Genomic DNA, 21,523 nt, shown 5'->3' on the forward strand with positions numbered 1-21,523 from the left:
GCAAACAAAAAGGTATAGGCCTATAAGGTGGTAATATTGTTTGTGTGTGTATGTAATAGGCCTATGGATGTATAGGTGTGTGTGTGTGTGTGTGTGTGTGTGTGTATATATATATATATATATATATATATATATATATATATAAATTAGAGATGGACCGATACTAAACTTCTCCACCGATACCAATAGTTTGGGGGTTCTGCTTTTTATACCTTCTTTTAAGTTAATGATAATTTCATTATAATTAATAATTAGTCATATTTTTAATTATATTTTGAAAGAAATGCAAATAAAAACTTTTCTCTCCAATTCATCAACTTGTTTCAGAGTAACTGAGTATCTCAAATAAATATTAAAACATTAACTAAACTCTGAATATTAAATTTACTTATTTATTAAAAAACTTTCTGAATGTTAATAATTCATATAATTACTGTAATATTGAACATCAAACTGGTTTCTTAGCATTTTCTTTACACAAAGCACAAATTCAGTGCATTTTCCTGCCCTCTTTTGATTTGACAGGATATATCAGCCCTGACTATCGGCTGTTATTAAACTATTTAAACTGATAATTTGCCTTTATGGGCCGATACTGATTATTGGCCGATATATCAGTGCATATGTGTGTGTGTGTGTGTGTGTGTGTGTGTGTAAGTGTGCCTTGATATAGGCCCTAAGTGTAATTTAACTCAAATGGCAACAGCATCTTGGTATTAGATCAAAATCTAATAAAATATTGAATTAATTTATCATTTAACACCATTGTTTCTTTTTCAACATATAGCAGTAAAATGGTGTTGTTTTGTGGTATTCTGTTGAAAGACTCACTGGATTGTATGTATCTGTGTTTGTTTTTATTCAAAATATTGTATATTTAATAATATATCATATTTTAAAATTACTAAAACAGTATTTATTTTTTTACACCTAATGATAAAAAAGTCCTTTCTCTCCATGTTTCTCTGCTGTAGTGATTTGTGTGTGCACGCGTGCGCTGCTCATTGCGTCTCCACGCGTACGCACGCGTGCCTGACCGGTACCGGAGCGCGAGGAGGGGTGTGCCCGTGCTTGTGTGTGAAAAACAGGCGCATGCGCTCCACGAGACCTAAGACAAGGACGGGGAGCGTCAGACCGCAGCGGCTGCAGATTTTTCCCGTCAGCCGGGGGGGAGAGAGAGGCGGCCAGGAGGTGGAGAGGACAGCAGGGAGAGATGGGAGTACTGTAATCCCGGGGGAGGGATGGACGGACGGATTGATTCAACGCACAGAACCACGGAGATTCTCACTTGACCCCACATCATCCACCGTATTCCGTTCGGAAGCGCGAGGAACGACTCTGTGATGGCAAGTGAATTACGGGCGCGCGTCCATCTGAAGTGATGAGACAGAAGCGCGCGGCTGGATCCGTCTGTCAGGTTGTATAATGGAGAGCTCCAATGGCTCCGACACCAAACCGCAGAGCCATCATCCTCATCCTCAGGTGGAGAAGAAGAGGTTAAACCGCGCGCCGTCCCCTGCCAGACCCGTCCTGAAGGATGTCCACTCGCGAACGGCCAAACCGATCGTGCCAAAATCCCCCAAATTCAACAAGCAGCAATCGTCCGCCGCGCCGGTGACGCCTCAGAGCCGCGTTCCGAGACGCACCGTCCCGGGCGCGAAGGACAAATCCGCATCAGCACCTGCAAAAAGCAACATCAAACCCTCAGCGACAAAAAAGGCCGTTAAGGTCACTCAGCATGCAGCATCCGAACCGAAACCGGCGTGCAAAGCGGTTGATACCGCCGCTCCGCAGATCCCCAAGAGCAAGGGGAGGCTGGCTCCGATACGCGTGCCCACCGGACGCGGCGTCTGTCAGACGGACAGCAGCTCGGATTTGTCCGACTGTCCCTCTGAGCCGTTGTCCGACGAGCAAAGACTCGTTCAGGCCGCCAGTAGCGATGCGGAGTCAGGCAGCGGCTCCGGTTCGAGCGAGCAGGCGGCCGGGGTTCGCGTGCGCGCGCTGGCGCTCGGAGCGGGAGGATCTCAGGCTGCACCTGCGCCCGGTGCGCACGCGGATAAATGCAAAGCGGATAAAGACGCACAATTCAAAACGGAGGGCAAGGAAATGGCCCAGGAGGAACTGCTGAGGGAAATCGAAGACCTTCGATCGGAAAATGACTACCTCAAGGTGAGCCAAACACACTCCAAAATCTGCTATGGTACACCATGGTGTTCTTTAAAGTGACTTTGAATTGTCAATATCATCATCCAATACATCACTATGGCATGATGTTGCAATGCAGGAGTTTTATTTTTCTTCTCCCAAAGATGATGCTTTCAATCCTTACACAAAAGTACTGTGGTAGTACAATGAGACAGTGGTGAAACTTTGATATATACTGTCTGTGGTACAGAATGATTGTTAGAAGCAACATATATGAGGTTTCTGACAATCATTCAGTATATGTGACATGTATGTGGGTTGCCATGACATTTGTTGACACTTTTATATAATTAATGTGTGTGTGTGTGTGTGTGTGTGTGTGTGTGTGTGTGTGTGTGTAAAAAAAAAAAAATAAAATAAATAAATATATATATATATATATATATATATATATATATATATATTTGTTATTTGTATTTTCAGATTAATGTCTAGTGTTCTTCAGAAGGATTATGGGTTGAGCTGCTGCTGTAAATCCATGTGACAGTTTTACACCGTGATTGGTTTTATCACATGATGACCCTCTTCATATTCTCGCTCATGTTTGAAATTCACCCTACTCATTTACACCTCTTACACTAACAGCACTGCAGCATCATTTGTCCCTGAAAGTGCTGAGTCTTTTTAGTGTTTATTCTTTTAAGGGATATTTGATGCCACACTGTAAACAATAAGGCCACGTCCACACAAAGGCTGAGCTTTCCCTATCCAATCTTTTTTTCCTCGTTCTAAAAAAAAAAAATTGTCTCAAGAAATATCTGCATGCACACGAAACCACTGAAACTGACTCCAAACGATGTAGTATGCATGCCAGACCAGTATGTGGTGCTGTACTTCTGCCACAGAGATATACTAAAAATGGAAAATAATGTGCATGAACCTTGCATGCTGTATACAAGCTTTAGTAAAGCTTAGTAATAAAGCTTTATTTTAGTAAAGCTAATAGGCTCAGTAGCTTCTGCGTCACGAACACAAGAATGTAGTCCACCATTGTTGTTGTTGTTGCTGTTACGTGACGTAGCGGTGTCTGACTAGGGTCGAGACGTGGGATTGGCTGAACACACGAAAACACAAGGGTGTCGTTTTCAGATTTATCCAATCTGGGACCCGGTTTCAAAAAATAGCGGTTTCAGGCTATTAAACGCCGGATCCGTTTGGATGAAACGCAGATTCGATACACAATTTTGTACGTGTACAGCTAAACGCATCTCCATGTGGACAGGCTGTAACGCTCAAAATAATTCATTGGTTTGAGTAGGACAAACTTAAATTAACGGGTTAGTTCACCCAAAAATGAAAATAATGTTATTTATTACTCACCCTCATGCCGTTCCACACCCGTAAGACCTTCGTTAATCTTCGGAACACAAATTAAGATGTTTTTGTTGAAATCCGATGACTCAGTGAGGCCTGCATAGGGAGCAATGACATTTCCTCTCTCAAGATCCATTAATGTACTAAAAACATATTTAAATCAGTTCATGTGAGTACAGTGGTTCAATATTAATATTATAAAGCCACGAGAATATTTTTGGTGCGCCAAAAAAAAAAATAAATAATGACTTATATAGTGATGGCCGATTTCAAAACACTGCTTCAGGAAGCTTCGGAGTGTTATGAATCTTTTGTGTCTATTAACTGTTCTCTCACTATTCTCACTATTAACTGACTATTAACTTCTGCCTCAATAAATCCCTAATTACTGCTTATTAAGGTTGTTAGGTTTAGGAATTGGGTAGGATTAAGGAATGTAGAATATGGTCATGCAGAATAATGCATTAATATGTGCTTTATAAGTACTAATAAACAGCCAATATCTTAGCAATATGCATGCTAATAAGCAACTAGTTAATAGTGAGATCTGGACCCTAAACTAAAGTTTGACCAGTCAAAAGGAACAAATCCACAATGCTAGGTTTCTTTTCATTTATTTGGAACAGACAGTAGTACAAATTACAGTTTGTTCCACCTAGCAGCATTTACTCCCCTAGCTGGTACACTACAGCCTCCTATAGTGTATTAAGAACTTTGAGAACGCGAGCCTTTCAAAGTGTTCTCTTTTGTCCATGAGTGCAGAAAGACGCATTCAATGCATGCATGCATCTAAATGACTTCATTTTTTAGGCAGACCTGTTGTGGCGGTTAGCAAACAGTGTTGCATTACACCGCACGCCCCCTTCTGGATTGGAGTGTGGATCGCCGGTGACTGTATTCGTTGTCTAACTGAATGAACCGAACTGTGACGTCCGTACTGTACGGTACGGGACGAACGCATGTACCGTTACACCCCTAGTTTTAAGCCTATATATACACAAAAACCATGAGTTAAGATGCAGGGCGATACTGTGAGGAGAGCAAGATCTAGATTCATAAATCTCTCTCGGTCTGATTTTAGGTCACATCAGTCCACAGAGTGCAGATGCAACCAACACGCTTCAGAAAGACCCTCAAAACTCCCGCAGGAAACGCATCACAGTCTTTGCTCTCTGTGTGAAGTGTGATGGGTAGATGAAGGCAGGCCTAATTAGCATAATTCCATAAATGATTTATCTTATTTGTCAGATGCGCCAGGGCTCGGCTGCTGTCACAAACAGGATTTTCATAAGTTTATCTCTGAAGACGGCGTGTTAATCCGCTTTAGTAGCTGCGCGTCCCCCGCAGGAGCCGTTCGCAAACACGCGTCCCTCCCGACCCTGTGCCGGACCGTGTGTTTGGAGCCTCCCTAAAGCAGATGTGCACCCCTCTGCCTCCGTCTGTGTGCTTATCTCTCTATCTGTATATCTCTCTATAAGTAATTCTGTAGAATGTATGCACCAATAATTAATCAATTAAGCAGCAATTTAAACAGCTCCATGCTGTATGACATTAATCATTTAGTCCACCATAACTCATGTTTGACAGGAGCATCCATATAGTGCTGCTGTCACATGACACTGTCCCCAACATACAGTGAAGGTCATTGTGTTTGGGCTGTTTGTCAGTGTCTGTCTCTCCTTCGCTGTCTTTGTTTGTCTGTCTTTCCGTGCCTTTCTGTTTTTCTTCCTCAAGCTTGTTTACACTGAATTCGCTGAGGCATGGTGCAGTATTTACTGGGAAATGAGGCGTCACAAATGACAGTCATTCATTACAGTTCAGGACAGGAGTTTCACCGATGACTACATTTCTTTACCAGCAGTCTTTTTTCTTTTTTCTTTTTGAAGTGTCTTCCCTTCTAGTAGGGAGGTTGTTCTTGTAATTTCAGACAGTGATTTCAGTTCTATTACATTACAAAATCAGACCAATTAAATTAGAATTCTGAATGAGGATTCTTATTCTGATCGTCTTTCTGTTTATAATCATGATGTTCATTCTGATTCTTATTCTCATTCTGATTCTAATCCTGGTTTTGATTCTAATTCTTTTTCTTTCCACCATTCTCATTCTGGCGTTTAGTCTAGTGTTCATTTTGATTCTGATTTTCATTTGGATTTTAAAAGTAATTTGTAAGTGCATTTCATATGATTTAGACAAGAGTTTTTTTTTTATCTTGATTCTAATCCTGTTTCTGATTCTCCTTCTGATGTTTAATTTGTTTCTGATTTTCATTCTAGTTTTGGTTCCAGTTCTGATTGTCTTTCTGTTTCTAATTATGGTGTTAATTCTTTTTCTTATTCTCATTCTGATTCCGATTCTCATTTTCATTCTGGTTCTAATCTTAATTCTAATTGTCATTCTGTTTCTGATTTTGATTTTTATTCCAATTTATATCCATGGCTTCTGTTTATTCTGATTTTCATTCTTGATCCGTATCAAGATACATTTTAATTAGACTCTGATTGAGTACAATTGTGAATTTTATACTGATTTTATTCCTGATTTTGATTCTAATTCACATTCTGATTTTCATTCTAACTTCTGATTCCTATTCTGATTCTCTTTTGGTTTCTAATCCCGATTCCCATTCTGATGTTCATTCTGATTCTGATTCTCATTCTAATTCTTATCCAGCTTTTTAATCCTACAGAAATAATTTCAGTGCAAATTCAGTCCATAATCAGATACATTTTAGACTCTGACTACAATTCTGAATTTTTTATTGATTTCAATCTTGATTCTGATTCTAATCCACATTCTGATTTTCATTCTAAGTTTTGATTCTCATTTTATTTCTGTTTCTAATCCAGATTCCCATTCTGCTGTTCATTCTGATTCTTATACTGATTTTAATCTTCAGAAAATAATTTCAGTGGAAATTCAGTCCATAATCAGATAAATTTTAATTAAATTCTGATTGAGTACAATTCAGAATTTTATACTGATTTCAGTCCTGATTCTGATGCTAATCCACATTCTAATCCACATTCAAGTACTGATTCCAATTCTAATTCTCATTTTATTTCTGTTTCTAATCCAGATTCCCATTCTGCTGTTCATTCTGATTCTTATACTGATTTTAATCTTCAGAAAATAATTTCAGTGGAAATTCAGTCCATAATCAGATAAATTTTAATTAAATTCTGATTGAGTACAATTCAGAATTTTATACTGATTTCAGTCCTGATTCTGATTCTAATCCACATTCCGATTTTCATTCTAGATTCTGATTCTCATTCTCTTGGTTTTTTAATCCCGATTCCCATTCTGCTGTTCATTTTGATTTTTATACTGATTTAAATCCTACAGAAAATAATTTCAGTGCAAATTCAGTCCATAATCAGATAAATTTTAATTAAACTCTGATTGAGTACAATTATGAATTTTATACTGATTTCAGTCCTGATTCTGATGCTAATCCACATTCTAATCCACATTCAAGTACTGATTCCAATTCTAATTCTCATTTTATTTCTGTTTCTAATCCAGATTCCCATTCTGCTGTTCATTCTGATTCTTATACTGATTTTAATCCAACAGAAAATAATTTCAGTGGAAATTCAGTCCATAATCAGATAAATTTTAATACTCTGATTGAGTACAATTCTGAATTTTATACTGATTTCAGTCCTGATTCTGATTCTAATCCACATTCCGATTTTCATTCTAAATTCTAATTCTCATTCTCTTTTGGTTTCTAATCCCGATTCCCATTCTGCTGTTCATTCTGATTCTAATCCTGATTTTAATCCTACAGAAAATATTTTTTAGTGCAAATTCAGTCCATAATCAGATCCATTTGAATTAGACTCTGATTGAGTACAATTCTGAATTTTATACTGATTTCAGTCCTGATTCTGATTCTAATCCACATTCCGATTTTCATTCTAAATTCTAATTCTCATTCTCTTTTGGTTTCTAATCCCGATTCCCATTCTGCTGTTCATTCTGATTCTAATCCTGATTTTAATCCTACAGAAAATATTTTTTAGTGCAAATTCAGTCCATAATCAGATCCATTTTAATTAGACTCTGATTGAGTACAATTCTGAATTTTATACTGATTTCAATCCTGATTCTCTTTCTTATTCTGATTCTAATCCTGATTTGGTTTTCTTTAGGATGAAGTGGACGAGTTGCGAGCAGAGATGGAGGAGATCAGGGACAGTTACCTGGAGGAGGAGGTGTACCAGCTCCAGGAACTACGCAGGGAACTGGACCGCTCCAACAAGAACTGCCGGATCCTTCAGTATCGCCTGCGCAAGGCAGAACAGAAGAGTCTGCGTGTAGCTCAGACCGGACACGTCGACGGAGAGCTTCTACGTGGTCTGGAGCAGGACCTAAAGGTGTTTTTGTCATAGGGAATGGAAACATTTTAAATGTGTGAGGTCAAAAATTTGCTTCAATATCTGATGTGTGTGTAAGATAAGCATTGAGCTCTCTAACTAATGTTTCAAATATGAAAACAGGATAATAAAAAACATCTCTCTCTGCCCACAGGTGGCCAAAGATGTATCTGTGCGTCTGCACAATGAACTGGAAACAGTGGAAGACAAACGTACGCGGGCGGAAGATGAAAACGAGCTGCTCAGGCAAAAGATCATCGAGGTGGAGATCTCCAAACAGGCCATGCAGAATGAGCTCGAGAGAGCTAAAGAGGTACAATACACCAGCTCACCGTATTTGAGTCAATGTTAGATTCCTGTGCATATTGCACACTTTTATTGAATTGGATAACAGAGGACAAGAAGTATTTTATAAGAGGAGACTCTTTAAAAGCATATTTATGAAGTAGTGTGGCTATTGTGCAGCTTTTTATTCATGTATGCTGTTCACTGTCATGTACAGAGAGTTGTTGTAACCGTAACAGGGTTATTCTGGGTTACTTACATCTTAATTTCTGCTTTTAGATTCTGTGTACAGCCTTTTACTGCTTAAAATAATTTACTGAGTGGGAATTGCCTTTACAGTAATACTCTTACAATGAAAGAATGAAGCAGGTCAGATTGTTTAATATCAAAAATGTGAAGATATTGTTTGTGTTAATGGAGCTCTAATCATATTTTTTCGAATATCATGCATACAATTTTCCTAAAAATTACTACTATATTTTGCCCATGTGATGTGCTTATACCTCTGAATTAGTGTGATAGATAGATATATTGGTCATACTTTGGTCCCATTTTTTATGTTATTTAATGCATTAACTAACTTTAACAATGAGCAATCTTTGTTAACGTTAATATAAATAATAAAGTTAATAAAAATGCAACTTTTCATTGTCAGCTTAGGTCCATTAAATTCCATAAAATCATTTTAATTATGTATTAGTAAATGTTGGAATTAACAAAAACTAAGATTATCAAACACTTTAGAATTTTTTTTATTGCTAGTTACCCTGGAAATGACCCACAGACTGTAAAACAGCAGTGATGGAAACCTTGCTATATACATCTTGAATAGTTGAATAAGGCACTGAAACCCGGATGGCCCGAAGGTTAGAATACCTCCCACCATTAGTGCACTGTGGGTTGCTTTGAAGTATGGATGAATATATTTAACTTTGAAGCCTGCTGTCCTGTGCATTAATGCATGAGAGGCTGTAGCAGTGCATACGGCTGCTGCTTCTGTAATCAGATACTGAGGAGTTATCCTAGAGTTCCTCGGGTTAATCTTAAACTAATCTGGAAAGGCTGAGTCACGGGTAGGACCGTCTGTACATTTAGATGAAATGCAGTGTGGAGGAGAATATATCTGGCCGAAGTTCAAAGTGCCCCAATGATGCTTTTTCAGATATTACTGTTGATGTAGTAGTATGTTATACAGCTGTTTGTGAATATAAATGGTCTGCAAAGTTTCAGAGATCACTGTGAAAATAATTGGAGTTATTGTCTCCCAAAAGAAAGAACCTATTCTGAACTGTCTGAAATGAGTCATCAGTAATTCCAGTCTTACTTCCGGCTTCAACCTACTTAGGTTTGTAACAAATTTGCCGGCCTATGGTCTTAATTAAGCCTGAAAATTGCCTACTGTAGTTGTAGCTGAGGCCTGGGAGAGACTGGTTTGTGTTGTCGACATGTCGAGAAGACGCTGTTTTCTGCACTGCCAAAGCAAATCCACTTTGATGCACTTCCAAAAGATGAAGACTCATGCTGGAATTGATATGGGAGAACAAACACCTACTGTTCGTATCACTGTATATACAAGAGCTGAGGAAGAGCTGAAATTCAGATATGGTATTGGTTGTTTGGTTTGGTCGACCAATCACAACAGACTGGGCCATCTGACCAATCAGAGCAGGGCAGGCTTTCAGAAAGGAGGGGTTTAGAGAGAACAGATTCTTGATCGAAATGTTTAAGACACTGTGAGAAAAGGGCTGATGCTGCAATGTACCTTGGATGCATGTAAACCTATTGTAGGAGACTCCAAAACGAAATAATAGCATAATAGGGGCACTTTATGGTTCAGGTTATGGGTTGGTTTAGATCACTTACTCATGAATGAGCAATTTTAATATTGATGCTTGACTTTCTGCCATTATTAGCATAAGTTTAGGCTATTTATGTTTGGTGCATTTATGTAGAATTCATCTGCATCTTCTGTATATCTCCTAATTCACAATGTCTTCAAACTGGCAAATCATAGTCAGATTTTAGAGCTGAACAATCCGCATTACAAATATGTATCTGTGTATGCTACTCTTGTTATTTCAGTTCAAACAGCAGAGGATCACAACAGTGAATCATTACACTGGTATCCCAGAATCCCTTCTGATTCTCTGAGATCTGCTGCATTGTAAAACATCCCATGGGGGGAACAGCAAATCTTCTTAAAGGGGTAGTTCACCTGAAAATAAAATTGTATTATTTACTCACCCTCATGTTGTTCCAAATTCATGCTGCTTTTTTTCATGGATGGAGATAGTGTCAGTGTTAATTTTTGGGTGAACTGTTCCTTTAAAAACAGATTATTGCATGCTGTCAGTCTTTATGGTGTAAATAAACCTGAATTTGTTTTGTTTTATTTTTGCATTAATATTTATATTGTAATTTGGAAAAGTAAACACACACAAGGACAGATATAGTAAGCGTGAAGAAGAAAAAGAGTGTTAGCGCTGTGTGATCTATAGTGCGTCTCTCTTGAGGTTTGCCCCAGAAAGCGTCTACTGTAGCTCCACTTTTTCAGCGTTCATCACACGATACCCTTCATTTTCCCATCCCTTCATTCGTCCCGCACACAACAGATGTGGATGAAATGGAGAATCGTGCCATGTTCAGTTAACTTTAACATGCTTTTCCAGCTGATGTCATGTCTTTATTTTAAAAGAGAAGACAACCTTGTTTCAACATGAATGGCTTTAGACATTAGAATAGTTGAAATATTAAAGTCAACATAAAATCAAAACTGGCCCTATTTGCTTTAATACACATTCCAGGTCTTATTGTGAACAATTTATTGGTGCACATTATTCTTAAGGAATATGATTAAGAAAAATGCTTGTTGACATTGTTTCTCATTGAATCTAGGTGAGAGATCAGGAGAAAGAGAGCGTGCTTTCTATTCTATAGATAATTATGTGTAATTTAGTGGGAAAAACATGGAAATAGTTGTTGCCATTTTTATCTTATTGTTTGTTTATCTATTTGCTTGGCTTTGTGGCTTTTGGTTCTTTTGCTGTTGTAGGCTGTAAGGACCTTTGAAATAATTGAAATCGTTTGGTGAAATGATATGGGTGTGTAATGCAGTCAAAACGTGCCTTGAACTACTTTATCTGTGCATTTAGTGGAAAGTAATTGCACGCCTTACATTTCTCAACCAATCAGATTCAAGCATTCAACAGCCCCTAAAGAAAAGTTGTGAAACTTTGTCTTTAGAAAACCATCTGTGTTCTGGCACTTTAAATAACCCATAAATTAAAACATTTGATCTGAAGAACTTGTGATTTGACAGTAAGAATGTTTTTGAATACCCTAAGAAGCATATAGCCATGAAAAACCCCATACAGTGAAAACTGGTTCTTGATCCGTGAGTTCTTTCCAAATCACCTTTATTTTTCCACCTGCACGTACGACACAGGTTTGGATGGTGAGGGCTCTCGTTCACGTGCTAAACAGATTGGAATGTCGTTAAGCTGGGCAGACGGGAAGCTGTTCCTGCTCTAAGTATCTAAGTACTGATCTGGCAGTAAAGGAGCGATTCTGCAACTAAAAATACAACATTCAGTGTCATCTGAGTTCAGTACGGTGCAACTCTAGATTCAGGATTGTCAATCTGTCTAAAGAACTTGACCTGAAAAGCACATAGATTCCTCATGTTTTGTGTATTTCGTAAACGTCTTACTGTATTTACATTTTACAGAGTTTGAGGTTGGTACTGTTAGAGGTTGGTACTATGAGATCTGATTTAGATTTATTCAATTATATATATATATATATATATATATATATATATAGTCTTTGAACTAAAATATATATATAGTAAGTAAATAAATATATATATATTAAAATATATTAAATATATATTATATATATAATATATAAAACATTTTGTTTTATTGGGACAGTGTTAATTTTGAAAGCAATTTTTGATTTAGTTTTAGTTATAGTCTTTGAACTAAAATGCACTGCAAAAAAATGCTGTTTTTGCTTAGAGTTGTAGTCTTGTTTCTAGTCAAAATATCTTAAAGTTCTTAAATCAAGAAGCATTTTCTTGACAAGTAAAAATTATTTTCTTGTTTTCAGAAAAAATAAGTCAAAATTAAGTGAGTTTTTCCTTAAAACAAGCAAAATAATCTGCAAAATAATCTTATATCAAACCAAAAATAAGATATATAATCTTGTTTTCAGTTTGTATTAAGATTATTTTGCTTACCCCACTGGCAGATTATTTTGCTTGTTTTAAGGAAAAACTCACTTAATTTTGACTTATTTTTCCTAAAAACAAGAAAATAATTTTTACTTGTCAAGAAAATGCTTCTTGATCAAAGAAGTTTTAGATATTTGGACTGGAAACAAGACAAAAATTCTAAGTAAGAACAGCATTTTTTGCAGTGTTGCATTTAGTTATAGTCAAATTTTAGTCATCTGATTTGTTTTAGTTTAGTTTTAGGCTACGTTTACACGTGGGCGGCTATTTTCATAAACGGACATTTCAACCTCTCCGCTTTCAAAAATAACATCGTGCACACATGTCAGTTTTCAGAAAAGTGTTCATTTACACGTACCCGTGCATATATGCCGTCAAGAGCATGCCAAACCTGTAGGTGGCGGTGTACCGAGAAGCTCAAGCCCACGTAAGCCAATCAGAATTCTGAAAATAGCAACGAATCACGCGGCCTGGTTCTTCGTGTTGGAGGGAGAAGTTGTTGCAAAATTGCTGACTTCCGAGCACTCATTCGTCTCTGCTCCTCGACATAATGGAGCAGCTGTATTTGCAAATGCAAACACACGAGAAGAGTTTGCACCAACATAAATGCGACTGCTACTCTGAACGCTTCCATGATCACATGTAAACATAGGTCGCACATTTGACGTAGGTGCGAGCTCTGGCGCATACTGTGACGTTGGCTGCCTAAACACCCGTTTGTCTCAGTTTACATACAAACGTCCAAACAAAGATTTTCAAAATCTCCACTCTGGCCGGAGTTTTTAGAAAGACTCGTTTTCAGAGGCGAATTCTCCGTTTGCGTGTAAACGAAGGGAAATGTCTCCGTTTTTCAAAATAACCTTGTACGTGTAAACGGGGCCCAAGTCGACTAAATATCAGAAGATTTTAGTCAACTAAATCTACAATAGTAAATAAGTCAGTAAATAAGGAGCAAATAAATATATTAGAACAAAGATGAAATAAACAGTGCTTTAAGTTTGTCAGGCAAGTTTGAATTATAATTAAAGGGATAGTCTACCCAATAATGAAAATTATGTCATCATTTACTCACCCTCATGTTGTTTTAAACCTGTATGAGTTTCTTTGTTCTCTTTAATGCAAAAGAAGATATTTTGAAGAACATTGGTAACCAAACAGTTGCTGTTTCCCATTAACTTGCATTGTTTGAAAACAAAAAAATACTTGGGAAGGCAATGGGTTTGGTTACCAACATTCTTCAAAATATCTTCTTTTGTGTTCAACAGAAAAAAGAAATTCATACAGGGTTAAAACAACATGAGGGTGAGTAAATGATGAAAGAATTTTCATTTTTTGGGTGTACTATCCCTTTAAGGACTCAGACAGACATTTTCATCTCGTTCTTGTTCGTTGAAGAAAAGGTCAATAGATTTTCATTATAGTTTTTGTTATCACAAACTGGTTTTTATCTAGTTATCGTCTCATTTTCGTCAGTGAAAAAATGTAATTGACAAAAAATTATTTGTCGAAAATAACACAAAATGTTTAAATCGAAGTTAACATAGGACATTTTGGCTGTTATTGTATGGAAATGTTTTCTCTGTGCTATCACCGGTGTCCAGGCTGTTTGCTGTCGACTCTGATTCCTGCAGTGGGATTGGCACCCGGACCAGAATTAATCCAACTGAGCTGCCTGTTATGAAACCTCCTGGCAGATTCCTGCCTCACAGGGGAGGAGAGGAAGTGGGAGAGAGACGGATACTCAGAGAGGGAGAGAGACAGATACAGAGAGGCTCTCATATGGGTTTATATCTGTCAGGCTGTGATATGGCAATGGCTTACGGAGGTTTTTGTAAACAGTTCACTCGTTTCGTGTGCTGCAGGGTCGCTAATGACCGCATGTCACATGTAATTCACCATACCGCACCACACGTCCAGAATGTGATCTCACGCTGTAGTCCGATGTTCTGATAGATCCGCATACAATGGAAACGGTGCTTCAGCAAGCATTTTAACCTGGTTTCAGAAGGAGTCTGTTAAAGAGGCCATATTATGCCCTTTTACAAAGTCTTGATTTTGATTTTGGGCTTTACTAGAACAGATTTTCATGCTTGAATGTTCAAAAAACACATTATTTTTCACATATTGTCCATTGTTGCAGCTCCTGGGGTGCGTTTCCCGAACAACGATGTAACTCGTTGCTGAACTACCATAGTACGAAGCATCGCTGAACAAATCAACTAGCTAGTCACGACTGTTTCCCAAAACCGTATTGTCGCAAACCTGTCGTTCAACCACGTTGGTGAATGACGTCACGCAGGTGGTGGAGTAATAACTTCTTTAAATGAATCCATTTGAGATCGAATTAATGCTAGAATTTCTGCTATAAATTATGGCATTAGAGGACTAATTCTCATTTTCCTTAGTTATTTTGCTTTATTTCCAGATTAAATCAAATGCTTGTTCTGACGTACTAGAGCACGTACGCACATGCGCACTCTCCAAAAACGGTGCTTTAAATCTCTTGACAAACTAAAATATGTAAATGACATTTGCATATTTTCAAAATAAAAGATATACATTGTACTTGATGTCAGCTTGCTTATTTTGCTCAAGATAACGATTTATTAAGTTCACGTCATAAAAACAGGAAACTATGCTTCTAACCACAGGTCGAGAGCTGTCGTTCCAAGTTTGCGATGCAGTTTGCGAATGTTCGTTTGAACGATGGTTTCGGGAAACACCAAATCGTTGAACTATGTAAGTAACAACGGAACTTGCGATGTTAGTTGGCTAACGATGCTTTTGAGAAACGCACCCCTGTTTAGTTCCTGTCTCTATTAAGCCCCTCCTTCTGAAAAGCACAATGTGTTTTGATTGGTCAGCTGGACCAGTGTGTTGTGATTGGTCAAACACTTCGAGTGTACAACAGATTTCTTTGAGTATCTGAGTAAAATAAGATCTGCGGTTAACATTACAGCATAAATTATACATAGTTAATTGAATTTGAACAGTTTAATATAATGCAATTTTTTTATATTGGTGCTTATGGTTAAATTTAATTCTTCCTTATGTTCATTTAGTGGAAAATAATGTGGAATACATTTGTTACTAGATACTAGATTTGATTCAAATCCCTTGATTATTGTTAACTGGATTTTTATGGCATTTTACTTCTAACATAAAGTATTTTGAACCTAATTTATTACATTGAATCTAATTTATTACTTTTATTACTTTGAATCCTCACGAATCAAATTCACAAAAGCCCCCACCCAGTGAGAAAATAACTTGCACAGTGAAAAGACTAATCATTTTTGGTATTGCATCATCATCATCATCATCATCAGTGTCAAAATAGAAACTGCACGCCTAATCTCATTTATAAAAACGTTTACTATTATAATATGTTAATATAGTATTAATATAGGTATTTATATAGATGTTTTATTATTTGAACCTAATTTGCAACAGTGAGAGAAATTGTTTCCTCTGATTGAAAAAAATTATATATATTAATATTCTCAAAATGCTGAAACATGTCGAGATATAATTGCATTCTCTGTAAAGCTGCTTTGAAACGACATGTATTGTGAAAAGCGCTATACAAATAAATGTGAATTGAAAAATGAATTGAATAATTTCTGCAGATTCTCGCAGCTCTACTACATCTTCTCTGGCTGGTACAGGGAGCAGATCTGAAGCAGAGGATCTCATTGACCTAGTTAGTGAATCCTCTCTGTGTGTCTCCGGCAGGGAAGAGCAGGAACGAGGGTCTGATCCTATAGTCAAGTCAAATATACTGCAGTGATACACACACACACACACACACACACACACTGCCTATACAAAGCACAACCCGAGCTGAACACAGAACACCCAGAGACTTGTTTAATTTATACTCTATTTTGGCCAACTCTTTTCAATTTTAAAGCAGACAATTTCATCCAAATCAACTTCCATTGCAAGCATTTCCTGAGAATCAAACCCATGACCTTGGTGTTTCTAGCGCTGTGCTTACTTTTTGAGCGTTCGGTTTGTGTGAAGAACAGACTAAAATGTAGTTAATTATTTACTGAATATTTGACTCCTTCTCACTTCATCACTCATCATAAACATTTCTGTTATGCAAAAAGCAATGGTGGTGTATGTGAATTTGTTGGCATGTTTCTAAAGAGATGCAAGTCAAGTATTTACTTTATTTTTATAGTGCTTTATACAATAGAAATTGTTTTAACACAGCTTCACAGTATAGGAAAGTAACATAATAAATGATGCAAACTTCATCAAATATTAGACAGATTCAAATTCTGCTGTAAAGCAGAAGATAATTTTGTCATTATTCAGCTCAATTCAGTTAAGATACATTAAACAGTGTCGTGTTGAGGACCATCAAGAGCCTTTAAGAAGCAAGTGTGAGTGTCTTTTCATGGTGGATGAGTGTGTAATATGTGAAGTGTCATATTTATTTTGCTGTCCTTATTTCTGTTTATATATTTGAAGGAGATAAGCTCTTATAATCTTTGCTGCTTTGCTTAAAGGTAAAAAAACAAGATGTAGGCTAAATGGATTAGAGCTCTGTGTGCATATTTAATCCAATCGACACAAATAATAGTGTGCTCAATCGCACTATTCCAATATTTCGGTTTAGTTTTGTCTTCAGCATGTGAATTAGACATCGTTTCTTCTGTGTAACAGAGTCTTTCCTTATGAAACACTAGCACTACTACAGTACAGTATGGTTTTGGGATGATAAAACTGTGGTATTTTCATATAAAAATGGTACTAAATGATTCCGGTTTCGTGGTATTGAAATTGTACTTCTAAGAATATCATTGCAGACACCTTTACAAAAAAAAAAAAAAAGATTACTTATACTATTAATACAACAATAAATGATGATAATGGTAATATGGTGTTCTTTAAAAAAGTACCATTTAAGCATAATTGCATTTTTTGCTATTCATTTGGTATCTTTGCTTGGCTAGAAATGTTTGCATTCACATACATTTTATAGGCAGCATAAATGAATAATACACGTCCAAAAACCATGTACTTTGTAAATGATCTGTAAAGAAAACATGCATCCCCAATTGGAACGAAGGACCAGAGTTAATTTCAAATTCTCAAAGTCAAATTCTCATATTTATTGTTATGAAAGTTCACACTAATGTCATTCACCATCGATAAACGTGTGTCCCAGTTTGGCAAAATGGCTTTGGCTCTGAGTGTGAAGAGGGTAAAAAACAAAAATACACAACGCAGCTAATCTTCAAAGCACTGTGCTGCGTATCAAAGCATTGCTGTGGGCCGTTAATTAAATTCTGTCTGTAATTCAAAGAAACGTCGCAGGTTCTGTTCTGATGTTAGCGCCTAGCTTTAGCACTTTCTAAAAATAAAGCGATGTGTGCACTCGTTTTCCGGCACAGAGGTTATATTGAGAGTGTGTGACGGTTCTTTGGCGAGAGATACGGTGTGTGTGACTGACTCTCAGCACTCTTCATCTCTTTCTCTGACTGTGTTTGGAATGCAATTCTAGAGTACTGCATACTGCACACTATATACTGTATACTGCCTACTATTTTTTAAAAAGCTTGTGAAATAGTATATGCTACATTGTTGACACGTGACAAGTATTTTGCATGTAATTCAGCTAGTGACTTTGCTTTTTTCATTGGGTTAAAAGGATTGCATTTTATTTAAATCTAAATTCTTAACACAACAGTTTTAAATATATATATATATATATATATATATATATATATATATTTTTTTTTTTTTTTTTTTTTTTTTTTTTTTTCTTCTTCATTATAAACACTTAAAGTTTGCTGCAGCGCACTGGAAAAAGTAATGATTATGAATGTGTCGGGGGAAAATCTTACAATTAGTAGCCTTTCTTTATTTCTTTCTTGCATAGTTTTCTTCGTTTATTGTGTTCTCTCTGTGAGTGAAGCAGTTTGAAACTAGTGAGATTAAAGTCAGTGGGAAAAGCAGTGCAGAGACGACGTAATGCTGTAAACATTATTACAAGGCCCTGCCCTTCCTCCCCTGAGTGGACAAAACTACTTCATAGTATCTGGCACTGAGAGAAACAGTCTGACTCAGTCTTGGGAAAAAGAACATCACAGTGAGAATGAGAGCGAGAAGCACACAATTGTTTGAGATTTTAGTGGTTGGTTTTAGCCTGGTCTCAGTTTACAGTGACACACAGACTGATGTTCTACAGGTCCAGATAGTCTGTGTGCATCTGAAACCATGTGTTCTCATTTAAGAGATCAGTTTGCTTAAAAGCACTGGAAGTAGCATTTAGTTTATTTATGCAGTAGACATGCTATACTTGGCATAAAACATGTTGAAAATGCACTTAGGTCTGTTAAAGGATTAGTTCACTTCAGAATTCAAATTTCCTGATAATTTCCTCACCCCCATGTCATCCAAGATGTTTATGTCTGTCTTTCTTCAGTCGAAAAGAAATTAAGGTTTTTGAGGTAAACATTCCAGGATTTTTCTCCATATAGTGGGCTTCCCAGATGAGGAATAAGGGTCTTATCTAGCAAAATGATCAGTCATTTTCTGAAAAAAAAAAAAAAAAAAATTATATACTTTTTAACCACAAATGCTCATCTTGCACTGCTTTGTGATGTGCCACGCATTACGTAATCACGTTGAAAAGGTCACCGTAGGCGGAAGAACCGATCATGTGTTTACAAAGCGAATGTTCAAAGACTAAGTCCTTTACAAAAAAAAGGTAAAACAAAAGATGTCGGATGATTTTGAAGTTGGAGGAGAAAATGAGATGGAGTTTTTCGCCCTACTGCGGTACTTCCGCCTTTCCAACGTGATTACGTAATGTGTGGCGCATCGCAGAGCAGTGCAAGACAAGCATTTGTGGTTAAAAAGTATATACATTTTTATGTTGTATATGTGTGCGTGATATATATATATAGACACACACACACAAAAGATCTTCTGATGCATATTATATTTCATAAGCTTAATTTTATGACCAAAATATAATAATAAAGAGGTTTATATCATATTTGAACTGATATGCAGTCACTGTTATATTAGCACATATCATCTATTTTACAGCGGCTTTCAATGTAGCTCATCCTGTCAGATTTTCGAGCCAGAACTCTCTGGTATTGAATCAGTGTTTGCTCTCAGCTGATTACAGGCACCTGCTCCCTGCCACAAAAATAAGATGAAGGGAAAACGACAACAGATCTTTTTCCCTTGAGATGTCCAGTTAAGCTTTGCATTGTCACACTATGGGCTGGTTAGAGGGCTGCCATCTGGCCTAATAGACGAGTAGGTGTAATGAACAGGATGGTGTCCACCTGGACCACTGAGATTTAGTCAACCTGAACCGGTCCTTAATCTTGACAAGGTTATTAAATACATTGGGGTTAAGGGAATGCAGGTTGTGTTAAGTACTGTCCTATTGCTCACACTTGGTGATCTGAACAAGCACAAAATGCAATATATATTTATATAAAATTGAACTTAATACACTTATTTAATAAAGTATGCATAATTGTACAGTGGCATGAAAAAGTATGTGAATCCCTTGCAGAATCTGTGAAAATGAGAATTATTTTAATAAAATAAGAGGGATAATAAAAAATGCATGTTATTTTTTGTTTAGTACTGTCCTGAGTAAGATATTTTACATAAAAGATGTTTGCATTTAGTTCACAAGACAAAACAATAGCTGAATTTATTAAAATAAGCCCATTCATAAGTATGTGAACCATTGATTCTCAATACTGTGTGTGGTTACCTGATGATCCACGACTGTTTTTGTTTTGTGATGGTTGTTCATGAGTCTCTTGTTTGTCCTGAGCAGTTAAACTGAGCTCTGTTCTTCAGAAAAACCCTCCAGCTCCTGCAGATTCTTCAGTTTTCATGCATTTTTGCATATTTGAACCCTTTCCAGCAGTGACTGAATGATTTTGAGATTCATCTTTTCACACTAAGGACAATTGAGGGACTCAAACTCAACTATTAAAAAAGGTTCAAATATTCACTGATGCTCCAGAAGGAAACACGATGCATTAAGAGCCGAGGGGTGAAAACTTTTGAATTCAAATATCAAGGTAAATTGTACTTAATTTTTCTGCTGGGAAACATGCAAGTATCTTCTGTTGGTTCCGAAGGGCAGTACTAAATGAAAAACAATGATATTTAAACAAAATAAGAAAAATTGTGACATCTTCATCCTGTTCAAAAGTTTTCACCCCCCGACTCTTAATGCATCGTGTTTCCTTCTGGAGCATCAGTGAATGTTTGAACCTTTTTGAATAGTTGAGTTTGAGTCCCTCAGTTGTCCTCAGTGTGAAAACACAGATCTCTAAATCATTCAGTCACTGCTGGAAAGGGTTCAAATATGCAAAAATGCTTGAAAATTGAAGAATCTGCAGGAGCTGGAGGAATTTTCTGAAGAACAGAGCTCAGTTTAACTGCTCAGGACAAACAAAGAGACTCATGAACAACCATCACAAAACAAAAAAACAGTCGTGGATCATCAGGTGACCACACACAGTATTGAGAATCAATGGTTCACATACTTATGAATGGGGTTATTTTAATAAATTCAGCTATTGTTTTGTCTTGTGAACTAAATGCAAACATCTTTTATGTAAAATATCTTACTCAGGACAGTACTAAACAAAAAATAACATGCATTTTTTATTATCCCTCTTATTTTATTAAAATAATTCTCATTTTCACAGATTCTGCAAGGGCTTCACATACTTTTTCATGCCACTGTATATATGCAAATTTATATATATTACTGTATATGCTCTGGTTAGTTGCTAGCATCATGTTTTGCATGTATAAACAGTTCATGTGTTTACTGTAGAAAACATAAAGAGAGAAAAAAGATGGTAGTCTTGAAAGGACGAGCATGCATACTTTATTAAATAAGTGTATTAAATTCATCGTGTGAAAAAAAAAAAAAAAATCATTCAAACAGCTAAACAGATTTCCAGAAGCGGGCCTTTGTTAAGACATTAGCTGAGGAGGCACAGAAGTAATCTCACCAGCTGCCCAGTGTCAGCAGCCACACAGACAGCTTTGACTGCATGCTCCGCCCCCCTATTAACGGCTCACAATA

The 21,523-nt window shown here is 36.8% G+C and overlaps 1 protein-coding gene across 2 annotated transcripts in view; it reads left to right on the plus strand.

The window, feature by feature from the left end:
- Positions 1–426: 426 nt before the first annotated feature.
- Positions 427–21,523, plus strand: part of LOC125250424 (microtubule cross-linking factor 1) — a 69,298-nt gene continuing 48,201 nt past the window's right edge. For both annotated transcript variants that reach the window (XM_048162990.1, XM_048162991.1), the window contains exons 1-3: positions 427–2,169; positions 7,680–7,904; positions 8,059–8,217. In XM_048162990.1, coding sequence (XP_048018947.1) covers positions 1,426–2,169; positions 7,680–7,904; positions 8,059–8,217 — 1,128 coding nt within the window. In that variant the 5' untranslated portion in view covers positions 427–1,425. The remainder of the gene's footprint in view (positions 2,170–7,679; positions 7,905–8,058; positions 8,218–21,523) is intronic.

Source organism: Megalobrama amblycephala, linkage group LG17 (assembly GCF_018812025.1).
Source record: "Megalobrama amblycephala isolate DHTTF-2021 linkage group LG17, ASM1881202v1, whole genome shotgun sequence".
NCBI classification, from domain to species: domain Eukaryota; kingdom Metazoa; phylum Chordata; class Actinopteri; order Cypriniformes; family Xenocyprididae; genus Megalobrama; species Megalobrama amblycephala.